Source organism: Carettochelys insculpta, chromosome 4 (genome assembly GCF_033958435.1).
Source record: "Carettochelys insculpta isolate YL-2023 chromosome 4, ASM3395843v1, whole genome shotgun sequence".
Taxonomy (NCBI): Eukaryota; Metazoa; Chordata; order Testudines; family Carettochelyidae; genus Carettochelys; species Carettochelys insculpta.
This window is the reverse complement of record NC_134140.1, coordinates 19,460,593-19,481,222: the sequence shown is the minus strand read 5'-3', so window position 1 is coordinate 19,481,222 and position 20,630 is coordinate 19,460,593. Positions and strand designations below refer to the sequence as shown.

The following is a 20,630-nucleotide window of genomic DNA, read 5'->3' as shown; positions in this document are numbered from 1 at the left end:
CAGGTGGCACATTCAATATCATTTCTAGAACAGACTTCTCCTGCAACTGAACATACTATATTGACTTTAAAAAGCAAGTATCCAACCCATTATGGCATCCTCTCAATTTGGTCAATTCATACACTGAAACTTACCACAAGAGATTGGTCTAACGTAGCATGCCTCTCCTCCTTCTCGACTGTTCGTCGACAATCTGGACACACCCACAATGGAAGATGCAGCATACTATTTGCTTTTGGAGATGTAGAAAGTGCTGTTTTGCTAGAATTTTTAATCCCGCTCTCGGAAAGCAAGGTGTCTTTCCGTTCACTTCTACAAAGAAGACAATGCTCGCCTGTTGTATATGGTGCCCTTTGACCCAAGCCAAAGGTGAATGGAGTCTACAAACAAACATTTGAATACATACAACTGGTTATTTCCATGCTTAGCAGACAAAAAAGAAATTGTCTTCACATTTCTTACGCTACAAATAAGTAGGTGCAACAACGTCAGTGGTTTCGGTGCATTGAAACCCAATGTTGAATAACCTTGAAGCTGAACCTCTGTAGTCCAGCACTGTCTGGTCCAGCAACATCCATGGTCCAGTATGATTTTAGTTAGCCAGATGACCAGGGTGTGGCCAAGTTTCCTGTGGTTCCATCAAGTTTTTTGACAGCCACCAGTCCTGGTGCTCAGCTCTAATTTACCCGTAATTGTCATCTAAGAGCCCAGTAAGCAGTGACAGTGTTGGTAATACTCCTAGACAACACTGACCTCCCACGCTTCAGCAAAATTCTCTGGTTTAGCACGGGTCAGGACGGGACTAGAGAGATTTAACCCGTACTAACAGATTCTGGAAGTGTTTATTGCTGTTATGAGTAAGGCTCCCTAACTACACATTTCATTTAAATAAAAAATTATTTTGGGAATGTGGACTATAGACTTCCACTATTAAAATGATTCAAAGTATAAATTAAAATAGTAGAGGAAAAGTAAATTCATTTACTATTTTCATTTTTTAAAATTATTCTAAAGAGAAAGAAATTAGGATATACAGTAGCTCCTTAGACTTCCATTCGTTCTCTTGTCTGCTTCAGCTGTGAGTGCTCTTTCAACAGCAGTTTATGGTCAAAAAACTTTTAACTAATTGGTCTACGAACACTGGATTTAGCTTTTGCAAATCAAAAGTGGTTTAAGAGGGCCCCAAACTTCTTTAGAATTAAGTCAGTTTAGTATCTTAAAGCTACCCTTTCTCCTCCTCAGCACGATAGGTGTAAAGAGGACCAAGATTCCACCAATAAAATGCCCACCTTGAACTATCTAAAAATGATGTATAAAATGAGTCAGTAACAGAAAGGCCCTATCAACTGAACACTGACTAAAGATTATGTCTGTAGAATCAAGCTTCAATTCTCCTGCCTATCTTGGTCATAGGTTCAAGACCAGAAGCAACCACTGCGATCATCTCATCTGACTTCTTGTACAACATAGGCCATAGAGCTTTTCTAAAATAAATTCCTAGAAAATGTCTTTTAGAAAAAAACATCATATCTTGCTCTAAAATGCATCAGTGACGGAGAATCCACAATGACCCATGGTAAACTGTTGCAAAGGTCACTTACCAAACTCTACTCAAAATGTGTTTTGTTTCAAATTTTCAATTTGTTGAGCTTACACCTCCAGCCATTAGTTCTCTACAAGACTGAAGAGCCTAGTATTAAATATTTGTTGCCCACCAAGATATTCAGACTATGATCATCCCATAATTTACTCTCAAGTAAGCTACTGAGATTGAACTCCTAGACTCTGTCACTTTAAGGCCTGGTTTTTAATCCCTTAATCAATCATTCTAATGGTCCTTTAAATTCTCTCCAATTTGTTAACATCCCTTCTGGCATTGGTGAACATTTTAGCAGCTGGCACTCCAATATCAAAAAACACATAACCTCTCTGCTTTAACTGAAGACTCCTGTTTATGCATCCAAGTATCACATTAGCTCTTTTGGCCACCTAATTGCACTGGGAACTCATGTGACAGTGAAGGAATAATGACTCCAGCTATCTTGCGTTGAAGTCAAAATTATGGAAGGGATTTTCTCTAATGCACGCAGACCCTTCTTGTCCTGTCTCCCCACAAACCTGATCCCCTTTGCCTATCCAGTCAGCATTAGTCTTCTTTCCCTACCCCACAGACTCTGACTTATGCGTTCTCTCAAGCACCCTGTCCCAGTCTCCTCCTCCAATTGCAATTCTCCCATTTGGTCCAAGTTCTCTGCACCAAACACAAAGCTGACTATGAAGAAAGCCTCAGAAAGTATCTCATAAAACTAGGCAAGTGGACAAAAAAAATGGCAGGATTTTTAATGCTGATAAATGGAAAGTAATATATAATAGAAAAGATCCCAACTATATGTATAAGAGAGACACTATATTAGCTGTTACCACTCGAGAGATTTTGGAGTCATTGTGACTAATTCTCTGAAAACATCCACTCGATATGCAGTATCACTCAAAAAAGCAAACTATGTTAGCAATCATTAGGAAAGGGATAGAGAACATGAACAAGAATATTTTATTGCCTCTAAATAAATCCATGTTACACCCACATCCTGAATATTGCACACAGATGTGGTTGCCTCATCTCAAAAAAGGCAGCATGGCAAAAAAGTCCATGAAAAGGCAACAAAAATGATTAGGAGTATGGAACTGCTGCCACATGAGGAATGATTAGTAAGACTGCATCTCTTCAGACTGGAAGACATGACTAAGGGGGATATAACAGATCTACAAAATCATGACTTATGTGCAAAAAGTGATTAAAGTTTTATTTACTCCCTCTCATAACACAAGAATTAAGAGTGTGGGGGGTGTGTGTCACCAAATGAAATTAATGAGTAGCAGGTTAAAACAAAAGGAAGCAACTCTTCACACAACATTCAGTCAACCTGTGGAACTCCTTGTCAGGGGACATTGTGAAGGCCAAAACTATAACAGGGTTCAAAAAAGAGCTAGATAAATTCATGAAGGACAGGTCCATCAGTGGCCATTAGCCAAGCTGAGCAGGATCAGCGTCCCTCACCTCTGTCAGAAGCTGGGAATGAGCCACAGGGGAGATGCTTCATTTGATGATTACCTATTCTGTTCCTCTCAAGCTCCTGGCACTGGCTACTGCCAGAAGGTTGGACACGAGGCTAGATGTCTTTGGTCTCACCCAGTGTGGCCATACTTATGTTCACTGGTCTGCTCCTGATCCTATCTGCAAACTGCAGATGCCTCACCGTTTCCTGCCACAGTAAAGGGCATTATGGGACAAAGAGAAAGGTCTGGGGGCGGGGGGGGGGCGAGATTTTCACCCTCACGGACACTTCCATTAGAGGGATGCTTAAGAAGGGAAGGAGACAAAGAGGGGATCTCTATCAGCTGGTCATGTCCTCTCATTTTTGCTCAGCACATTCAGATTTCAAGAGATGCAAATTTAGCCAGTCATCCTTCCTAAAAAGCACTGTTCCTGGATCCACCACTGCATCAAACAGTTGGGTCTTGACAATACTTGGAACCACTCTACAAAGATTGCAGTAGGTGGTGTGGCTGCTCATATACTTAACCTTACAGTTCTCTTTTGTTAACACTAGCTTTTTCACAAGTAAAGCTGTCCCCTCCCTCCCATTAGGATCTGTGCAGAGGTAATTGCATGTATATTCTTATGGACAGCAGCAGCAGGGTGTCTTCTTTCACAAGAAGATGACAAGAATAAAGATCTCAAACAGTAATTAAAATGTAAGCATCAACACATCCTGACCTTCAACTTTTTAAATGGGGAGAATAAAAGAAGCTGGACTCCTGCCTTCCTATACTGGTTTGTAGAGTCAGTCTAGATAGTTACATTGTAGTAACAGCAAAAATAAAACTAGTCAGTATTATTTAAAAGAGAATCACCACAAAACAAAACAAAACAAAACAAAAAAAACCCACAAGAACAATAATCAAGGCTGCCCATCAAGAATATACCCTTTGCTGAGTCCTCCCAAGTGAATCTGCATTTACATCACAGTTTAGAAGTTGAAGTACAAATGTTTGGTTTATAAAACATCACCTGATATTCAGGAAGAGAAGTGGGATGACTTACACACTGTAGTAGTTTCTAAACTATTTTGCATTTTAAACAAATGCACATTTATCTTCTTGATTACGGGCAGATCTCCTGTTACCTCTGCCACAGTAAAATTCCAACCCATCGCAAACATGCCTTGATGCAATCAATTTTAACTTGCCCCAACTTCAGGATTTTTTTTTAACTCTTTCAGAAACATGAGGCTGAAACCTCTGATGTTTTGCTTCAGCCCAAAGATGGAGAGTGCATGCATACTTGCATGTTAAAGTTTCCACAATAATAGTTAACTTCTTTCAGTTATATGAACTTGAATTTAAACTGGTGATGGACAATCTTGGCTAGTGAGTGGGCTGCTTTACTGGCCCTCCATCTCAGTGGATCACAAGACTGTCATAACCTAGAAAGTATTCTGAGACAAGGTAGTTTTGTTAAGTATGCTTGCATACCCAGAATGTAGGGTGTGCCGACTGAACTGTAGCACTGCTTTGCTTGGATGCAGAAGCAGCACACAGTTCTCACAGTTAATATTATGTGCAATCCACAAGAACTTCATGTGTCCTTGCTTTACATGCATGTACTAGCAGGAAGAAAGTGACAGATGGAAGTAAGCAACCCAGCATGTGGGCTAAACTGTAAACTAAGTGCCTCATGGGCCACACTTGGAACCCCTATAGGTCACATGTGGCCCACGAGCCACAGGTTGCCCACTACTGAGTTAGATCCATAGATATCTACATTTCACAAGTCACATTTTCTAGGTAAAAACTAGGCAATTATCCACTTGGGCGGGGCGGAGGGGAGGGGAGGGGAGGAAATTGCATTTTGCTTACCAAATTTCAAAACCTGCCATAGCCCTCAATGAAGAACAGTGTCTGATGTCTGTTGACATCTGCTTACAAATGGTTATTTGTTAACAAATTCAGAAGAACAGAAATATCAGCGTTACTTAAACAGAATAATAATGTATTTAAATGCATTTCCAAAAAGATTTTTCTTTTTTTCAGAACAAGTTTAAAATGATGCTAGTCAAGACAATCATTTGAAGTTTTCCCTATGCATGTTTCCACCTCTATGAGTATTAGTTGAATAATGGTTTAAAAATCTAGTTTACTCTTCTTCATTCATGTATTTTTTTCCACTTAGCTTGCACAGTGAAACCATTTAGTCAGTTTCATAAGTACTCCAGCATACTACTATTTGAGCTACTAATCATACAGGTTTTTTCATTGTGTTTATGAAAAGAAATGAACCCTCATAGAATTTAATAATTTAGAACTTGTTTCAGCAGCAGTGAAATAAGTGGAAATTTTATATGCTCATCTATACTTACAGTAGAGCACCGGTATAGGTGCACCACTACAGCACTTCGTTTCTCCTGATGATGCAGATATTTTATCTCTACAGGATGGAGTAGCTGCATTGAAGGGAGTCTTCTCCCTGCAGTACAGCACTGTCTACAACAGGAGTTCAGTCACTAACTTTTTAGCATAGACCAGGGCTACCACTGACTTCAGTGAACAGAATTAAGCCCTAAAAACTTGAACTTATTTTGGAGCTTAAATGCTATAATGAGGTCTCCATCTCATTTTTGCACTTCAGTATTTCTCCCATATAAATGTACAGTAGTTCAATGACTATTGATCAACCAAACTCGACCATACCTACCTGAGAAACATTTGTGAACTCTGATCCAACGGAGCTGTCTGCAAACTGGTTACCATTTAATGAAACCTAGAAAACAACAAGAATAGACTGATTTTAACACCTAAGTATGTTTTTTGTTTTCTACTGCATCTTAGAGACAACGGAACTTGCAACCATCACAATTGAACAAATATCTATAACATTAGAAGCCTTTTTTCAGAGCTTGAAGTTATTTTCCCAGTGCTACCTGGTACACAGAGACCACAAACACATTTGCTCTTTGTGTTAAAATTCTCCAAGTACAGTAATTAACGGGGCCATTTCAAAGTACTGAAGTATGTAGTAGGAATTGACTTGATCCACAACTGCATTTAAATTACCAAATACAGAAGGAAACCGCACACGGAAATGGATATAAAAGGACAAAATATTATATTATATATTATATGAATGCCTGTTTCCTACAGTTTCCAGATTAAGGTAGGCTTCTCATTAAATATTTTCATTGCCTCAATTTACAAGAGAGTTTTACCTTTTTTTTTTTTTTTTTTTTTTTTTTTTTTTTTTTTGTGGAGATCCTGCATAACATAGCTTAGAAAAATAGGGTTTTTTTTATATATTAGCTTAGCAAGAGTCTTCCCTCAGAAGAAACTGACATTTGAGAATATATTTTAAAGCTAAAAGGAAACTAGCTGATCGACTGAATTGACCTATCCGACACAGACCCGTAGTATTTCAAACACCCCTACGTTCTGGCTAAATTTGAGACTTTTTCTAAAAAGACTGGTTGTTCACCCTTCTCTCCATACACACTGAATACCCTGAACTAAATGTATTTTTACCGGGGAAGAAGTAATTTGTGTACTCTCCACCACTAAGATTTGTGTATTGTCCACCCTTAAGATTTCAAGCATATCTTCACTTTATTTTCATTGTCTCCTGTCCCTTTTCTTTCTACTATTCTTCATGTTTCTCACTCCACTACAACAAAATTAGATCAGTATAAGCAGCTAAATACAAGGCCATTTACTTAAGAGGAGCATGTATGTGTGTGTCAGATCTGCAGCTTTAAGTGACTTTTACTCTTGTTGGCACAACAGAGGCCATGAACTTACAGTGCAAGCTAGTGACTATTACCTCTATACATCAACAGAACTGGAGATGAAATTTGATTTGCAGTGCAAGCCAGTCATACCACTGCACTTCGATATGTGTTCTATTGTGTTCACACGTCAACAAGGGGGTAGGTACAACAGCGTGGCCCCAAAAATGTCTAATTCAACATTATGAACGTGTACGCTCCCTAGATGCACCGGTGCCAGAAGTTATTCCCTCTGAAATATTCGTAGGGGACCCAGCTCTGGCACAATTGGGATAGCATCCAGATGGCACCATACAAGGGCACCGCCCACTCTCCCCACTGCGGGGAAGAAAAATGAGTAATTGAATAAACACATCACATCTCGGAACTGGAAGGGACCTTAGGAGGTCATCGGGTCCAGTCCCCTGCCTTCTTGGCAGGACCAAGCACCAGTCCTCCTCTTTTTTTTTGGCCCCAGATCCCTATATGGCCCCCCTCAAGGATTTAACTCACAACCCTGGGTTTAGCAGGCCAATGCTTAAACCACTGAACTATCCCTCTCCCACAACATGCAACACATCTCCATGAATACCAGTCACGGGAAAAGGTAACTGTCTTTTCTTCTTTGAATGATTTCTCATGACCACACCATACTAGGTAACTCCAAGCAGTACTCTCACAGGTGGGTAGGAATTTATGGCCACAAATTGAAACAGCTCTGCTAAACCCAGCATCATCACTAACCTGCTGAGTTATGGTGTAATAAAATGTGAACAAGTGGACTGATGACCATTTTGTGTCTCTACATGTGTCGTGGATTGGGAGGTCCAAAGAAAGCATCTGCTGAAGATGCTTGTGCTCTGATCAAATGGGCTCTGACAACTGGCAGTGGCAGAATATTGGCCAGCTTGCAATGGCTGTCAATGCAAAAGGTGATCCAGTTGGCAATCTTCTGTCAAGAGTTCAGAAGATATTTCATCCCATCTACTGTAGTGCTGAAGAGGTGGGCTGATTTACAGAAAACTGGCATGCTTTAAGTAAAAAGCTAAAGTCCACTTGATGCCCAGTGCATGTAATTGCCACTCAGCCATTTAGTGTGACTTCAGACAGAACTCTAGCAAGAGCGTGTCCATTTTTGAAGGAAGAAACCACCTTTAGCAGGAAGGCCAGCTAGTGCTGCAGCTTACCTTTTTTTTTTTTTTTTTTTTTTTTTTAAAAAAAAAGGGTAAGTGTATACGGGGTTTTGGAATCAACCCCTGCAAGGTCTTAGTCTCTGAGACCTATCTTGCTAACATAAGAGGCACCAAAAAACCAACCATGCAGAAGAGTTGGAAAGGTAGCAGGTGCCTAGCAGCTCAAGGGGCAGGCCTGCTTAGCTGGTCCTCTCCAGAATAAGACCCCAGTGCAGGATAGGGGCCTGCACTTACAGAAAGAGTCACTTAAGGCATCTCATGAATTTAACTATGATGTGAAAAGAAACCACCATCTCATCCTAGATTGGTGGAGCGAATGTGGAGATGGACAGAAGGTGCACTCTGATAGAAGAGTGTACAAAACCTTGGCTCCTGAGCAGATAATCCAAGATGGACATCAGAGAAACAACACAAATGCCTCATTCAGACACCTAGAACATGAACCTTGTCCATTTTGCCAGGTATCTCAGTCTAGTGGATGATGTGCTGCTTCCCAGGAAGACTTGCCAGACCTCCTCCTCCTCCTCCTCTCGGGTTAGCCATAGAGCAGCCACACCAAGAAGTGGAGACATAAAGGTTGGGGTGCTGGAGGCAAACGTGCTCTTGCAACAGGAGGGACAGTCAGCTAGGAAGAAGCCTAACTATCTACAATAGAAAAACAACAGAAAAACTACATTTGCAGAGAAACAAGACATAATAGTACCATGCACCATCACTAGCAGCAAGAAGGAACTGACGGTGGGAGAAGCCAATGGCACCCATTGTATCGTGACATGCAGCACCACTACAGAGCCAGGCCTCCTATGGATACTGCTGAGAGAAAAACTTCTAGCACGCACACATGATGAATACACACAACTCGTATGGAATGGATCTGAGCAATCACTCAAAAGGGAGAAGTGTTATTATTTGTGGTAATGCAAAGAGAAAACAAACCCTGCTTCACTTGCAGCATCTAGGCTGAGTTTCAATGGCAGACAGTTAGGGAAAATAATCATTTATAGTTGTAAATAAGCATATTTGACCTAAAATTTATTAGAATACAAACATTGAACTACATGTCACTTTTAGCAGTTACTCTTCAAAGTCGAACCACAAATTAAAACGCAGTATTTACAGAATTTCAAGCTCAAGAACTGTTGTGGTATGTATTAGCTTATATGGCCAAAAGAAAGCAATACACAGGAACTTGGGATGAAGCATGTGGGAATCTATTGTTACTGGGAGATATTACTTAAGTAATGAAGTTTATAATTCATTTTTAGGGTACGAAACTGTTCACAGGATAAGCACCAGAATGCTGCACTTGATATTTCCCGTTGGCTTGATTTATACCTCATAAAATGTACCAGAAACCTTTTTTTCACTAAAAAAAATAAAAACCGAACAAGCTCAAATAAAAATAACTAACCTTTTTTGAAAGAGTGGATGGAAAGAAACAAGAAAAACATCTGGCTGAAGTCTTAAATATGGAAGTACTGTTGGAGGGCTACACTTTTATGACAATGATTTATATCCTTTGAAATCCTTAGCTAGAAGGCTTCACAAGTGTTTCATAAATGTTTTTTAAGCCGCAAACCAAACAAACACACTATTTCAAAATGACCATTTAGTGCTTCACCTACAAGCCCATCCTCTCAAAATTTTCTTCCCAAGTTGTTCTGTAGACCATTATTTTAAAATTCTGGGCTTGATGATGATGATAAATCAACCCAATCTCCATAAAAAATAGTTGCCTGCCATATTTACTATCTTGACTTAACAGAGAAATCTTCGGTGAGCTTAAACACAAAAAGGAAGCTCACAACAAGTGAAAACTTAGATAGATGACGAGGAAGGAATATAAATGATGGGTTGAGTGTGCAGGGGTGTAATTGGGAAGGCCAATGCACAACTGGAGTTGTGACAAACAAGGTGTGTGCAGGATAACAAGTATTTCTACAGGTATGTTAGCGATAAAGGTGGTAGTCATGGAAATTATGGGACCCTTACTGAATGAGGAAGGCAACCTAGTGGAAAAAGTGGAAGTATTCTGTGCTTTTTTGCCTGTTTTCACAGACAAGGGTAGCTCAGACTGCTGCAGTGTACAGCACAGTATGAAGAGGGCATAAGCAGCACTCAGTAATGACAGGAGAGGTTAAAGACAATTGAGGAAAGTTAGACATCCACAAGTCCATGGGGCCAGACCTAATGTCAAGGGTGCTGAGAGAGTTGGCAATAGGGGGATATCCCGACAACTGAAAAAAGGTAAAATGTAGTGCCCATCGTTAAAAAAAAAAGGGAAGAATGAGAATCTGCAGAACTGAAGACCAGGCAGCCTCACCTCCACATATGGAGTACTGCCTCGTTTTGCCCCCCACCCCACCCCAAACCTATAGAAACAATGTGGACAAATTGGAGAGTCTCCAGCGAAGAGCAACAGAATGATTAGGTGCTGAGGTACATGACCTGAGGAGAGGCAAAGGGAATCAGGCTTAGTCTGTAGAATAGAAGAATAGCGGAGGGAAAGCAGGAGTTAACAGCAACCTTCAACTAACTGAAGGGTGCTTCCAAACAGACTGGAACTAGGGTATTCTCAGTAGTGGCAGATGACAGAACAAGAAGGAATGGATTCAAGATGCAGTGGGGAAGGCTATTATAAAGCAGGGTTTCACTAATTTGTATGTTAGGAAAACACATTTCACTAGGAGGGCGGTGAAGCACTGAAATAAAATCACAGAACACAAACTGTAAAGGACCTTGAGAGGTCATTGTGTCCAGTCCCCCGCTCTCACAGCAAGACCTAAAGATGTGGTGTAATCTCTATCCTTACTACTTTTTAATGGCCAGGCTTGACAAAGCTCTGTCTGGAATGATTTAGTTGGTGCTGGCTCTGCTTCAAACAGGGGTTTGGACTAACTGGGGTCTCCTGAGGTCTCTTCCAACGCTAACCTATTACTCCTGAATCTAATGAATGTTCCACACAATTTTTAGTTTTTACAATGTAAAAAGGGAGCATCACTTGGTGGTCTTGTCACAGAAATAAGAGCAAGGACTTTCTGACTAACAATGCAGGATGGCCTTGAATAAGAAGGCTTCTGCTAACTTCCCCTTCCTACCTGGAAAAAAGAGTGGCTCGATGCCCAACTCACAAGAGATGCTGCAAAGATTAGTAGGTGAATGGCATAAGGTTAAACTCTACAGTTACAGACTATCAGTGACAGTGGAGTTCTGTCTTTGGTAGCTCATATACAAGGCCCTATGACCATCTACTATACATTTTAGGCTTTGTCTACACTAGAGCATAAAGTCAATTTTAAGGCACTTAGATCGAATTTGTGTGACTGTCTTCACTGCAAATACTATCAGGTCGATTTTGAGGGGCGCTAAAGCAGACCTACTTGCTCCACCCTTCTCAGGCGTGTTAAGGCCAAAGTTCAATTTAAAAAGTTGAATTAATACAAGTGTGGAAACAGCGTTATTTTCAATCAACTTTATTGGACTTCAGAGGTATCCCACAATGCCCCAAATACGTCCATTCTGGCCGCTTTCCTCTCCCCTACCTACTTCATGTATACCTGAAGAGTAACAGGAAGCCCAGCAATTTGAATTCATTTTCTTTCTGGCCTGTGTGGCTAGCAGACCTCAGGAGCGATTGCATCCTGCCGTGAGTTATCACGGTGACATAAGACCCCCAGCATAGAGCCATCAAGAGATCCAGGACCTCATTTTTGGGTGGGGGAGTGGAGGAGGTGAATCTGTGCAGAGTAAATTGTGAACCATGAAAAGAAATGCAGACATTTATGGGAAGATTTCTCAGGGCATGACGGAGAAAGGTTACACCAGGGATGCTCAGCAGCGCTGAGTGAAAAATCAAGCCCTCCCCCACCACCACCCTGTGGCCAACTCCCTCACCATGCAGCTGCCATGCTGTGTGGACCCTGCTTCCTGACATTTGCAGGTCCTGACCTATGCGGGGTTTCAGTGCTTCAGAAAGCTTTTCCTCTGCACAGGATTTGGCAGGAGCGGCAGAAAAAATTGTTTTTTGCACTGTACATTTTACAGGGCTGGTGGGCTAGCCCCCTTCCCTCACCACATAGGTGTGGGGCTGTGCGCACCCTGCTTCCCGACACCAGCATATCCTGCCTTGTGAGAGGTTTCAGTGCTAGAGCAGACTTTTTCCCTGCACAGGATTTAACAGGACAGGACAAGACAAACTTGTTTTGCATGCTGTACATTTTATAAGGCAGCAGCCTGGGGGCGGGCAATTTGGATGTTACATTTTGAAATGGGCCTTGTTGGAACTGCAGATTGCTCCCTCCACAGAATGCACAATCATACAGCTTCCTCACCACGTACCCTGATGTCCCCTCATCAAGGTCCAGAACGCACAGGGGAGCGAGAGGGGCAAGGAAAGCATCATCCCCTATATTAAGAAAAATTGCTGCTCTGAAAACCACGTTGTTTATTGGTGAACATGGGGTGGGGTGCATTTGAAGGTGCGTTCATCAAGGCCAAACACACATTGGGGGTGGGCGGTGTCAAAATAGGTAAATAGAGCAGATTTTTGTGGCTGTCTGATCATTCATAAAGCTATTTTTCAAAGCATCCCTGATTTGCATGGCATCTCTACACTTTGTGTGGCAGACTGCTGCCTGTGGGCAACAGGATCCTGCAAGAAGGCAGGTATACTGGCTGGTGGGAGAATGCTTTCCTGTTCCTAGATTAAACCCAGTTAAGGCAGACAACTGGGGACCTCATTAACAATTAGCCACAGCTGAGTGTAATCAGCACTTGTGGTCAGCAGAGGTCCTACACTCCCTATAAAAGGCTCCCCACCTGGTAGCAGGTGGGGGAACGTTTTGGAAGGCGCACTGGAAAGCAAGAGCAAGAGCAGAGCAAGAAGGTACCATGGGGAAGTGGTGGGCAAAGTGGCCCAGGGTGAGGTTGCTACACTGGGGCAGGAGTGAAGGCCCTGCCAGCTGCCTCTTGTCCTCTTAGGGATGCTGGGCCAGAGTCCAGGGTAGAGGGTGGGTCTGGACTCCCCCCAACCTTCCCCAGAGGGTTACTCCACTGGAGCAGGCATGAGCCTGCAAGGGGACTGGCTTTATCCTCCCCATTTGGGACTTGCCTATGATGAGGATGGCTCGCTAAGCGGAGACACTTGCCTTTGGAAAGGCCTGAGCAGATAAGGGGTCTCCATGAGTCTCTGAGGCACAACAGAGAACCGTCAGGAAGTGCAGGGACTCACAGGGGCTGACAAGAGAAACTGTCACACTTGCTGATTGACCTTGTGTCCAGCTGTTCATAAACACTGCCCAGAACATCTGTCTCTGCCCTCTCCTGCGTTTGATTTTTTTTTTTTTTTAAAATACACTACTGTTTTCTGTCCCTTCCCAAAAAGTAACCCCGACATGTTCTTTGGTTACAGAAAGTTTCCTACACTCTCCCTCTAGGGCCACATTTCCTTTGCAAAGCATGTGGCTCAGGGGATGATTTCCTATGAAGTAATGGAGCTTGCGGGCCTCTCTCTTCCTTCCCTCTCTCACTCAGACAGTTGAGCTAGTGCATCTTTACCAGAAGAGACCTGGGGATCTCTGCTATTTGCAGGCAAATTAATTCTTGGGGGTGGGGGGGGAAGAGAACAGGTGCCGAATGACCCGAACGCTCCATGATGTTTCCTCAACTGTACTGTCCTCTAATACTTCCTCAACTTTGCCAGTCTACTGTGCTCCTGGCAGATTGGCATGTAAGTAGCCACCTCTCATAGCAGCCAACATCAAAACCTCCTGATTCAGGGACGGGCTTCAGGAAAATGGCCATCTGTTTCCAATGATGTACAGGAGTGAAAGCAATACACTCTAAGATGATAGCATCACACACCCACAACCCACTTTTTCCTCATAACACACTGCAAAAAAGCCTACAATGCAACAAGGCTACAGGAACTGTGGGACAGGTGCCTACATTGCACTGCTGCAACAGTTAACTTAGGCAATTTGCTGGGGAACATTAAGTTGACTGAGAGCAGGTCTCGATATCTCAACTTCTACTTAAACAAATTTGATTTTATTCCCAAATGTAGACATAGCCTTAGAGGGTCTGTCCATTTAATCAAAAAACTCCTCCTTAACAGTAAGAGCTAGAACGACCGAACTCAGTATACAGCTTCCTCTTATCATTACTTAAAGCTACATATGGGTTTGGTTGTGCCAGGAAAATGTGATGTGCCTGGAATGGGATTACTTTCCCTAAAACCAGAAAAGAAGAGAAAAATCACCTAATCAAATACCGTTTTCAAAACTGACAAACTCAGGCTGCGTCTACACTACAATACAAATTTGAATTTATCTTGATTGATTTTTCTAATTCTAGAATCTGTAAGTTAAAATTTGACCATCCTCACTTCCCACATGCTCGCCAGAAAGTTGAGTCATTGCTAATACACACAAAGTGGCTAACATCAACTGTTTCAGTAGTGCATTGTGGGAAGCTATTTCACAGTTCCCTCATCCCTGTAGCATTCTGGGTATGCTTGCTGGTCTTGACATCTTCCCCCACTGCATTTTCCTCATTCCTCTTCTGATCCCTGAAACTATGCCAATCTCTGGCAATAATGCAGGAACCCTCGACGTTTGAAGAAAGAGGATAGAAAAGCCTAGGAAAAATGAATTTTTGGTTTCTCCACACATTATATTGGCAACAGGTGCAGCAACTGTATTCTCAACTGACCATCCACTTCTCCCACATCCCATCATTGCATGTGTATGATCCCTGAAAATAAAAACATTCCAGGCCCTGCATTAAAGTGTGAAGAAAGAGGACAGAAAAGTGTAGGGAAAAAGTATCTCTGGTTTGCCCCCGGGCAGCAGCAAGCCCCAGTATTGGTGAAGGGCAGGGTGCAGGGGGAGAGATGAAGTAGTCCTTCCCCAGTGACAGCAAACCCCTTAACCACTGTGATAGATTCTTCCCCAGCAGCCGCAAGCCCCTTAGCTGCTAGAAGAAACCTTTTCCCTGGTAGCCGCAAGCTCTTTAGCAGCCCGGGGAAACCCTTCCCTGCCAGCAGCAAGCCCTGGTGTGGACCAAGGGAGGGGTGGTTCAGTGGACAGACAGTTGAGGCCGTCCTTCCCCTGTAGCAGCAAACCCCTTAGCCACCAGGGGGAGACTTCCCCATAGCAACAGCAATGCCTCCAGTATCTTAACTGCTAGGGGAGACTTCCCCACTGTAGCAGCAAAGCCCATGATACCTTTCCCACCCTTGGAGACCTAAATGCACCACTGGCAACATTGTCAGCAATGAATGGCAGGCACAACCTTTTACGGGGTTAGGTTTGGGGCTACCCACGTGATGGGGCTGAGCACAAGACAGACCCAGACTGTGTGGCACCTATGGGGGAGGGAAAGGGGTGAGACCAATGAGAAGTTTCACAGTGCATTGTGCAAGCACGACCCCCACCACAGCCTTGTTGACACGTGGTATGGCGGGGCATGGGCTAGCACCAGGCAGAGGAGAAAAAAATAGCAAGTGTGCAGACAGAACTGCAAATTCCCTGCAAGGGCTATTTGAACTGGTAGAGGCGCTCACAGTATTAACAGCACAGAAAGAAAAAGACAGACATTTTTCAGGCTCTCATACTAACATGAGCCCACAGGTAAAGGCTTGCTGCTCCACTTGGAAATTCATGGTCTTCCTCTTACTGGAGAGCACCAGCCAGAGCACTGAGAGGGGCATTATGGATTACATATGGGACACATCTGGAGGTTAATAAATCCACTTTTGAGACGTGGTGCTTCCACACTCGCCTTTAATCAAACTTCAGAATTCAAGCTTGGCACTATACTTGTCAGGTAACTGCGATTTTGTAATCTCAAGATGACTGTATCCGAAACTGAGCTAATGGTCTTTACAGTGAAGACAGTCATGTGGTAAAATCAAGCTAATTGAATTAAATTTGAATTCATCTTAGTGTACACAGCCTCAGTGAATGTTGAAAGAAACTGAACGAAGATAAGCAAGAAAAATAGGATGAACCCTGAACAGGACTGCTTCTCAATACACCTTACAGTGGAAAAAAGAGGAGGGGAAGAGAGAGGGTTGAAGCAGGGCTGTGTTTTGGCACAGCTAAATCAACCGTTAAGGTCTGAAAATTAGAAGGAACTGTTATTGGAAACAAAACTGACTATAACCTTTTCTGTTTAAAGGGATGAATTAAAAATATACTTTATGGAATTCCCATTGAAAAAAATTACCAAAAAGTTCCAATGGACAAATCTGAATAATTCCTTTGAAATTCAAAACAAAAGTTAACTTAATAAAAAGAAACCTATTTTTGAAAACATGCACTTATTTAAATAAAACATGTACTTTTTCAAAAAAAGAAGAGTCAAGGATTTAAGCAACACCAAGTACATCGGCTTGTATAAGCATAGGCAAATTATTGAACATTGTCCTTCCACTTGTCTGGTGGTTTCCCCTTGTCCAGCAGTTCTTATAATGTGGGTGAGGTCCCCAAATGGCAGAGCCCCCTACCTGGGGTTGAAATCTTTTGGCTTCAGCTCTGCCGTAAAGCTCGGAGGGTGAGCCTCAGACTTTGGTCCAGTCACCTGCTACACCTGGAATCAGGCTTTGGTCTCGCTGCCCACTGTTATGTAGCATTTTTTGTTGTCGGAAGGGGATCATGGTGTGATGAAGGGGAACAGACAGCCTCTGCTGGGGCCATGAAGATGGAGAGCAACAGACGGGGAGTGGCGTTCCGTCTCCCAGTCCTGCTACAGCTACTGCAGCAGGGCTGGGAGCCACAGCTGGGGCACCCACAGAAGGGCTGGGGCAGCCTGCAGCAGGCCTGGGAGCCTGGCTGCCACAGCCAGGATGAGAGCTGGGGCCAGCAGCTCGAATGCTGAAGGGCTGGCAGCAGACCACCCCAGGCCCAGCAAATTCCCTCACTCGGGACATGTTTGGTACTGAGACCACCCAACTATAGAAGTTCAACCAGCATCAAATGACATTGAAAGGTCGTTTTATCAGAGCCTCGGTGAGTTGAACACCATGTTACCAATTCTGAAATGGTATCCTAGCTAGTTTAAAAAAGAAAGTTTTGAATCCAATAGATGTGCCAGAAAACGAAAAGTGAGTGATTTATCCATGTCTGGTGGAAATAGAGAAAAGAAAATTTGCAGACAGGCTTTCTTAATCTGAAATTCTTGTTATTAAGCCTTAGAACAGTTCCATAAAAAAAGTGAGATTTTGTGCCTTACTTTTCACAAAGCTATAGATATGCTTGTAAACTAATCTTTCAATTTCCAGTATCTTTTCAGTGGAAGACACATTTAAGACAACTGGAGCAAATTTAGTATGACTGCATCCCTTAAAGAGGCAACATCCCAAAACAAAAACTTTTCAGTAGTAGCAGTCAAATCTAGAGCTGTTAACAAAATAATGGAATTATGCTGTTGTTCTTGCAATAATGGTCTTTGTTCTTAATGTTTAAATAAAGAGCTCTGAAAAACAGCATTTATAAAAGTCACGGGTAAAAGAGTGCCCATGAAAATGTAGACTGAGAACTAGTGATGTTTTAATTAAGAAAGCAGACGCTACAAGCAGTGCATTTCTGGGTGATAATTGCACATCTCAGAACGCATGGAACACAAGCCAGAGTTATATCTGCTAACACATACTCTTGCCAGAATATCTCACTACTATCACGTAGCAACTAGCAAAAATCAAAAACAAACAAACAAAAAAGCACCAATAAGAATATTTACTGGATCTAGTATCACAAGCATGACAATAGCGAACCGAAGAACATAATTCTCAAGGCACATCATAAAATGATCTATATAAGGGATTTCAATGTTCTTAAGAGTCAGTGAAATCTGCTACAAAACAAAAACACTAAGATTCAGATGACACTTCAATCAATCAGTAAGTGTCAATTTATTAGCCAATTAATGTTAAAAATCAACCCCTAAGAAACAGATTCTCTTTTTCACAGCTTAATTAAGGATGATCATTTATGAGGCAATAACGTTCAGAGAAAGAAGCAATCGTTACATCTTAGAAACCGGACTGGAAGTGATCTTTAGAGGTCATGTAGGTCAAACCCCTATGCACAAGGGAGAAGTAAATACTATCTAAAGTAGACCACTCCTAAACCATAGATCAATGTCCTCAATAGCAAGAGCTGATACACGATCATCCACAACTGCATTATTCTCAAAAGTAGTCAATCGGGCTTTTTGTTTGAAATAACTAAGGAGGTTCAGTAAGGAAACACTGAGTTCCTGGGTGAAAAGAAGAAATAAAGATTAATGAATTTAAATGAACTTCTGGATATCAGAAAAAGTGTTGAACATGGAATCGTCATCAACTGCTACTAATGACAATGATATCTGATGTACTAAGGCTACTTTCTACATTTAGGATTGCTGTTGATGGCACTTTTATGCCCACTCCATCACAACAGCATCCGAGCATTCTAAAATCACTAGCGTACGTATCCCTGTATCCACCCAGTAAAGCCAGGAAGATCCATTATTTCTATTTTACAGATGGAAAATGGAGGCACATACAATTCCTTCTCTGCTTCATACCTCTGGTGTGATGTGCCAAGGTCACACAGGAGGTCTGTGACAGAACGAAAATTGAATCTAGATCTCTCAGGTCCAATAGTGTTTGGATCACTGGACCATTGAGTCAAACAACTTTGGTACCTGTAACAATATGAAGACATGGATACTTTGTGTAATATATTTGAATATGCCAGAATCAGGGCTATCATGCCAGCATATACACCATCTATTGTCGTGTAAATAATATACATAGCCATAGCCCTCCAGCATACTTAACCTGAGGGAAATACACGTTCACTGGTGACACAGAAGACATGTTGCCTCTAGAACAGAGTTTCCCAAATGGCGTTCTGTGGAAACCTCAGGTTTCATGAAAAGAAGATTCCATTACAGTAATATTTTATGATTTTAAAAATATTTAAGTATTTATGAATTTTATGAAAAACAATTTCCATCTGTCTTTGCCATGATAAGTGTTTCTGTGTAATACCAATTTAGCCAGAAAGTGGGGACAATGATGTAGTGCTGCACGCACAGCCAGTCAATGGTGCCATCACTTGTTACATACCATCGTAAATCCCCATATTCACTCTCAGGGAGCATGGATCATTTGGGGGTGGCTTATGTCAAGAATATTCAGCTTTATCAAGACATTCATCAATCGTTACCCTTAGCCAACAAATACTTGTGTGAAACTATCACAGAGGTAGCCATGTTAGTCTGTAGCTTTGAAAACAATAACAAGTCTTGTGGCACCTTATAGACTAACAGATATTTTGGAGCATAAGCTTTCGTGGGCAAAGACTCGCTTCATCAGATGCATAAGTGGGGCATGGTTTCAGAGGGGTATTTAAAGAATAGGGTCCCAGTAAATTTGAAGTTTTTAAACCTGTATCAATTAACAGATTTCATGATCTTTAAATGACCTTTTAATTCCAGATTTACCATTTAATATTTATAATTAAAAAAAAACTCTTAATCCTTCAATGTTTCATTCTCCCACTACCAGTGGTGAAGTGATATCATTTAATTTCACAGATTAGTGAAATTTTAAAATGAATTGTGGATTGGAGAAAGAGAGCAAAAATCAGTCTTGTTAAAGTCTGCACATATTAGACACATATGAAGGTAATATAGGGTAATGTTTTCAGTTCATGGTGAATTTTAAATAAATATGAAAAATGGCACAACACAGTTTGGCTAAACTAAAAATCACTCACATACAACCTTAAACACACCTGCAACATCTTACAGTATCGTGCATTACTCCACAACTGTCCTGTGTATTAAATACTGGTCTACATTTATACTGATTTGATAATACACAGAGTAACAGAATAATGTGAAACAACAAGAATCAGGCTGGCACCTTACAGACTAACAGATATTTTGGAGCATAAGCTTTTGTGGGCAAAGACGCACTTCATCTGATGTATAAACGCTTTCCAGATGAAGAGACTAAAATTAATAAAAAATCATAGCTGTCACAAGTAACTCATGCAATTAACTCACAAAAATTAGATCAGGATTTAAAAAAAAAAAAAAAAAAAAAAATCATCAACAACCATGGGCTCAGCGCCCATTGGTATTTGATGCCTCTCTCACTATTTCCTTCCATTTAAAAACAAATTAATCACTATTAAACAGTTTTAAATCACACTGTTAAAACACCACCATCTCAAAGTAAGTTTAGTAGATATTTTTGGGTGCTCTTCTACATTTTCGAATGTGTCAACTTGAACAACAGAATACAAAGTGTGAATTCGCAGTTCATTTTTGATTAAACATTTGCATTGTAAAAATAGTATTTTCAATTCACATTATACAAGTACTGCAATGCAGTCTCTTTACAGTAAAAATTTAAATTAAAATGTATATTTGTTACACAACTGCACTTAAAAACACAAAACAGTAAGACTGTACAACCTACAACTCCACAGTCCTACTTCTTGATCAACCAACTGTTAAGACAAGATTTTTTTTTTTACGTTTACGAGACACAACACTGCCATTTACACAAGACAAGGTGTTTGCATAGCACTGCTGTGGCCAGCACTGCGAAGTATTTAAGTGC

General features: G+C 41.4%; 1 protein-coding gene across 1 annotated transcript in view; it reads right to left on the bottom strand.

Annotated features, from left to right (window-relative positions):
• Positions 1-20,630, bottom strand: part of FAM193A (family with sequence similarity 193 member A) — a 130,899-nt gene that overhangs the window by 75,908 nt on the left and 34,361 nt on the right. Inside the window, exons 2-3 of the mRNA XM_074992366.1 lie at positions 5,756-5,821; positions 135-380 (exon numbers count right to left, since the gene is read on the bottom strand). Coding sequence (XP_074848467.1) covers positions 135-380; positions 5,756-5,821 — 312 coding nt within the window. The remainder of the gene's footprint in view (positions 1-134; positions 381-5,755; positions 5,822-20,630) is intronic.